General features: G+C 38.9%; 1 protein-coding gene across 1 annotated transcript in view; it reads left to right on the forward strand.

The window, feature by feature from the left end:
- Positions 1 to 6,762, forward strand: part of ctnnd2a (catenin (cadherin-associated protein), delta 2a) — a 228,182-nt gene that overhangs the window by 103,369 nt on the left and 118,051 nt on the right. The window contains exon 7 of the mRNA XM_020606459.1: positions 5,423 to 5,616. Coding sequence (XP_020462115.1) covers positions 5,423 to 5,616 — 194 coding nt within the window. The remainder of the gene's footprint in view (positions 1 to 5,422; positions 5,617 to 6,762) is intronic.

Genomic DNA, 6,762 nt, shown 5'->3' on the forward strand with positions numbered 1-6,762 from the left:
GCGGGTCAGTTCTCCGCTGTCTGGAGGGGGAGGAGGTGGCTCTGGGTCTGGTTCCCCCAGTAAGCTCCAACGTCTGGGATCAGCCTCTGATGCACCAGGGTACTCTAGCACTCAACGCTTGGCTTCCTCATCCTCTTCCTCCTCTCCCAGCAAACAGTCTCCTTCTAACCGACTGGCCAAGTCATACAGGTAAAGAGCCACAGTGACTGAGATAATAATATTGATTTTGATATATTGTGGTTGATGCTGTTGTCACAATCTGGCTGATAAGATGGTGAAGATGGATAAAAAGGATGGCATTTGAAAGAATCTCTGTTTTAAACACATCAGTCTCATTCACAGGTTTACAGATGATTTGAGAGATAAAGCAAATAAGTGATGATGCACTACCAATAAAAATAGGATACAATGGACCAGGAAAATTGGAAAGGGAAGGGAGTTTTATCCCTCAATCTATGAAGGCATGCAGTGAATGTAAAACACACACATGCTTCACACATAGAAAAACATGCTTCTTTTTTTATTTCTTGAAATGGAAAGAATCATTTGAAATCATTGTTTTTAAGACAAATTGTGTCATTTTGCACATTTATCTTCTAGCACCACAGTTGCTGTGACCACAGCAGGAGGAGGCAGGTCTCCTCTGAGGGTGGCATCTCCACCCAACTCGACAGCAGCAGGGGGAGGGGCCAGCTCATCATCTTCCCCTCTTCACCAGGTACACAGCGTTATAGTCGTACAATGTTGACACTGAAAATGCATATGGTGTTAATTGAGTATTAAATATGCACCTTTCTATGTAAGATTCAAAGACCATTAAAATGCTTCTGGATATAAAGTCTTGAGTGAAATCCAGGCAGAAATAACTGAAATTTATAAAAGCAAAAACATTTTTTATGTATTTGTGAGCAAGTTATTCTACAGACAGTAGATTTATAATGTGATTTGACAGTGAATATTCTGTGCACCATAACAGTATAGGGATGATATTTCAAATTACAGTATTTACAGTGGTAATCCCCAATACTTCTTTAACAGGGCTGTAATTGACAATGGTGTCCTTCTACTGAAATATAATATAATTTAGTCTATACTATTGATTTATGTAATGCATTTGGGTGATAGGGAGGGTTACGTATATCCTTTTACACTTCATCAGATCTTTAGACATGACAAAAGATGGTGTGCAGCTTCAGAGCAATCACATTGAATCCTTTCTTCAAACAAGAATCTATACAGATTATTATATTTTTTCAAATGCATAATCTTTCCAAATATTTTTATCATAAGATTTGGAAAAAAAATCCTTTGCATGCTGTATATTGACTCTTCTGCTTTGTATCTAAACCATGGTTTCTTAGGTAAATTTGTGGGATGCGTATGTCAAATATCTCACACTATGCCATGATTAGAAGTTTTTTGTGTTCTTAGTGTAAATTATATTCTTAACTCTAAGTGGTTTAGACATGATTTACACATACTGTACAGCTAGTTTTAGTTTATAAACCCTCTTTACAAGCATTGCAAATTCTCTCAGCTTATTTACAATATTTCAGAGAACAACGGAAAATCCCTCTCTTTGCAGATGAGTTCAGGCATAGGAAGCTATGCCACTTTGTCTCCCAAACGGCTGGCAGCTCACCACGCTTCTGACCAGTACAAGATCTCCCATGAGCTCTATGCTACTGCTACGCTGCAGAGGCCGGGTAGTCTGGCAGGTGGGAGCTCTCACACTTATGCAGTTTCACATGCAACCAGATATAAACCTGAATAATTGTATTACTCTTTTTAAACAAACTGCACTGTAATAAAGAGATGTTAGGAATTCTGTCACAAATGTGTTAGAGTTGTCTACTCTTCCTCATAGCAACTGTAGGAATGTAAAGAGAGATTTCAGATGATCTCTGTGGCTGTCATTTAAGAAGTTGAACTTCAAATTGAATGCACTAACCATTCATCAATTACATTTGTAAATTTTGAGATGTTTAAGAACAACCAGACAGAAACCTGCTTTAAGAAGATGAAAATGACTCCAACTGACTCCAACTGTATCCTCTGTCTGGGAGCTGAAATTGCTTGAATGACACTCGATTTGTGCAGGTAGCATGAGGGCTTACTGAGTCTCCTGTAGTTGACTAGTTAATGGCTTTTTCTCTTGACTCCACAAAATTGAGCTGGTTGAAGTCAGCCCAGAATGAAAATGTGTTGTGCCAGCTGTTTATAGTGTTTATTTGAGGCTGGCTGTTTGTGCCTATTTGAATTAAATACTTCAGATAGCCCACTGCTTCAAGGACTTTAAACTCCCAAGACTTGTGTTACAAGTGTCAGTCAGAATAAAAGTCACTTTCAACAGCCTTCTCCTTAACATAAGCAATGGCTCCCCTGCTTGTAACTGCAAGCACTGAAAGTCGTTTTGTTACTGGTTATTTCTTTCAGGGCTTATATAAAGATTTTGGAAAACTTTGTCTACCTATTTTTTTCCTTCTTCTTCCTAAATGTATAGAATGAATGTTTTTAGTTTACTGTGTATTAAAGCTCAGTGGAATGGACAGACTTAAAACCGAGCCCTGATTAAAAGTGGCATCTACTCTGTTACAGTGTCCTTTGCCGTAAATAGCGATTTCATATTTACTTGCACAGAAAAAAATATTTGATTGATGAGACCAGGTGTCTGTGTTTTTTAGGTGAATATGTATAAGTAATTATTCCTTTTAAACTTGGAGTTATGTTGATACAGGTAAAGCACATCACCTTCATACCCTGAGGACATAACTGTGATTTTAAAGCAATACCTCGAGATCCATTTCTTCTAAAGACTTTATCCTTATTAAATGAAGAGTACAAGAAAGGATTGAGCATGAATCAGTCCCAGGTTATTAGGATATCATGGTAATCAGCAGCCCTCGGTCATATGATGATCAGAATTTGCTTTCATGAGCTTTATTTGATTGTATCAGGAAAACCTGGATCAACTGGAAATGTAAGAAAAAGGCATTCAAATACTTCACTGTAATTCTTTGTAATTTCTGGTACTCACAATTTTCCCATATTTTATCAGCCAGCAGCTACAGTATTTGTAGATACTGTTAACCAGGGGTCTGCTTATTCCCAGTGGGTGACACCCTGCTGGAAAAAGCACAGCAGAGTTCATCTGGGTAGCCTGTTTGGAGAGGTGCTTAACAGCTCTACAGCACATACTCTACATCGAAGTTAAGCTGCATAAAACAGAAATCGCCTAAAAAAGACATTCCCTCTCTGTGCTTTCTGCATGAGGGGCCTGAGCAATGCCGTCTGTTGTGTATAAATATTGTCATACAGGCACAATAGCATAATACTCAGCTGCAGAAAGTGAATGACCCATAGCAAATAGAGATAATTAAAGGTAATTAATGAATGGAATTTGAGATATGCTGTATGTAGTGACTGAGCATCACTGACACAGACTTGTGGCTGACATTAAAGTTTCAGGTAGAGCAGTGATCCCTTGGATATCCTGTCCTATGACTGAGTTGATTGTCTTTGAGGTTTAGTCTTAACAGGTAAAATCTCACCTTAACCTGGTACAGCAAATACAATGGTCGAAATAGTTGTCAGCAGTGTTTTCTGTCTAAATATTTTATTGAATGAAACATAATGAGAGAGCATCTTCCTCTTTTTTCCAATTGATCATTCAGTCTTCCTTTTTAAAGTTCCCTCTCCCATATAAAATACTAAACCTTTTGGCTTAGTACTGTAGGAATGTCTCATAAGTGGATCCTTATGAGACAAATTAAATTTCCTAACCGGAGGATTAGCGGTTCGATTCCCGGCTTGTCCATTCAACATGTCGAGGTGTCCTTGAGCAAGACACTGAACCCCCAGTTGCTCCCGGTGATGTCACCGGTGTGTGAATGTGTGAGTGCTTGGGAGTGCAAATGGGTGAATGGCCGAATAATGTGAAAGCGCTTTGAGTGTGCTATAAAAGCATAGAAAGGCGCTATACAAGTATAAGACCCTAATTACCATTCCTTAGCGCATGTTCTGACCATCCCTAAATTATCATGTTTGTCTCTGTATCTCCTCGCATTTTCTCAGTTTCTCTCCTTTTTTTTTCTTTTTCTCACTCCTTTTTTCTGACTCCCTCTTCATTTCTTTGTTTCCCTACTGCAGGCTAGCAGAGTGTGACAGGAGGCAGCCTGACTTTTCATTAGTAAGGGAGGTAAACAGGCCAGTTGTTGAAAGGAGCACACAGTTGCAGGCCTGTAGCTCAAAACAGGCGTAATGAGGGAATCCAGTGCTTTATCAATTGCCGTAGTACTGTATATACTGTAGTAGGGGGAGTGGAGGCAGGCTCTTGTACCCAGGCTGTGTGTGCCTTCCTACTTCTTAGACTGAAGAAACTTTAGAATCATGAACCCTTTTTGTTGGGCAGTTAAGAAAAAAAGAGACACCGGACCTAAGTTGCAACATAAAGCTATTGGATGTACAGTACAGTACTTGATCCTGCTCAGATGGCTGAGTGCCTCATGTGCCTCTATTTATGATGTGATACGAAGGGTGGAGGGGTTTTGGCAGTATTAAGTTGATGGTGGATACAAAGAAAGATTGGAATCTGAGTCTTGTAACCCAGAACTCTTCACCCTTTATTTTCTGGAAAATGGTACACGACTTGTTTTCAGAGATAACGTGATGTGATATGCCATTAGCTCCAATGGACCATCTCCATTTCTCTCAGCTACTCATAGATTTCTAAGTCTGTGTATGCGTATGTGCATGTTTTTTTCACTTTACATTTTGCCATGTCACCTAAGCCCTGCTGACGTGCCTTCATATCCCCCATCCCCCCACCTCTCAGTGTTTTCAGAGGGAGGCCTCTGTCTTTTATTACATTTGCTTGGCCATATAATGAACAAATGCCTGCTGTCAATGTCTTCCTTGCCCTGTGTCTCTGGGATTCCTGCCAACCACAGAGCAAGAAGGGGAACACTGCATCTCATTATTTTATAGCTGACGACCAGCAATGTGTTCTGTGGAGATTTAAAAAAAAAAAGAAAGAAATACACTCCTTCTCTGTCGCTCTTTTTTCTTTGTCTCTATCTCTCTTCTGTTCATACACACACAAACAAAAACACAACCCTCACTATTATGTGTCCACTGTGCTGCCTGTTATTTAGCGCTCTGTAAAACCAGGTGGATGGTGAAAATGGACAGGTCTAAAAACAGAGGAATCATATAGGCCTGCATATGTTGTGCTTTTTCTCATCCCAGTTACTGTCTTTTCACCATTATCTTCACACCTGTTCCTTTCTATCCTCACCCCTCTATTGTTTCATCTAACTCCATTTGACCTTATTTCTCTAAGTTCATTTGCTCTGTACCACCCTTCCTTACTTCCTGTACCCTGTCTCATATTAGTCTCTCCCTCATTTGTCCTTCTTTTTTCTTACTTTCTCTTTTCTTCAGGCTCTCGTGGCTCCTACAGTAATCAGCACAGTCAGGAGCCCCTTCGTCCTTTGGGTTCCCCAGAGCACCACATAGATCCCATCTATGAAGAACGTGTCTACCACAACAAGGGCCCAATGAGGAGCCTTAGCCAGAGCCAAGGGCCAGACACAGGTCCTTATCGCAACAACACCGGTAAGGCGTTCAATGTACAGTATATGCATAATCAGCATTGTGTTAATCTCTCTGTATTCTATGTGGCCCGTATCCCCATACCAGCAGAAACTGCAGACAAGCAACAAAACTGTGGACAAGATTTGCTTATATGCAAACCTAATCAGAGAGCTGGGACAAGCTTATGCAAAGAGACAAAAGACGTGTTCATTAAGAGCTAATTTACATTTCTCCGTCAGTCACACACCATGCATCCACCATGTTTTTTTTTGATTGATTGATTTTATTCTTTCAAGCATGTAAAGACAGTCGATATGTCAACACACATAATTTCACACATATCCACAAATGCTAATCCATTATCAATTTGCTTATACCTAGTACATGCTTGAACGGAGTAGGAAGAAGTTAGACTTATCTAGTCCTACCCCCAAACATCATCTTACCATCATTGGTTTGCAAGCAGTATCTCTACATAGATAATTTTGTTCTACACCACGCAAGTAATATACTAAAGAATTATTACATAGTGTTAACATTCTTTCACCACACCCACAATGTTAAACTTGTTCTTGCATATATCTTGATTGACACATACCTTTATACTTATGTTTAAACTCATCAATTCTATTACTATTTTTTATGTCCACACTTAAATTATTCCATAGTTTTACCCCACTTATGGAAATACAAAATCTTTTTTTGGTTGTACGTATAGCATGAATTTTTAAATTTAACTGACCCCTTAAATTGTATCCCCCTTCCCTTTCATTAAATAGTTTTTGAATTCCACCAGGTAATAAATTGTTCCTGGCTTTATACATAAACACAGCAGTCTTGTGTCCCACTAAATCAAAAAATTTTAACAATTTAGACTGTACGAAAGCTCCATTGGTGTGATCCTTATACCCCATCTTATGCACAATTCTTATTGCTCTTTTTTGTAATATATACAATGGTTGAAGTGAGCTTTTGTATGTATTTCCCCAGTTTTCAACGTCATACTCTAAGTATGGTAAAATCAATGAAGAATACAAAATGTGTAGTGCTTTCCCGTCCAACATATAACTAAACCTTGCCAATACCGATATATTTTTGCAATTTTGTTCTGAACATATCTGATATGAGATTTCCAGGAGAATATGACACCTAGAAATTTAATTTCAT

This window comes from Monopterus albus, unplaced genomic scaffold (genome assembly GCF_001952655.1).
Source record: "Monopterus albus unplaced genomic scaffold, M_albus_1.0 scaffold78.1, whole genome shotgun sequence".
NCBI lineage: Eukaryota > Metazoa > Chordata > Actinopteri > Synbranchiformes > Synbranchidae > Monopterus > Monopterus albus.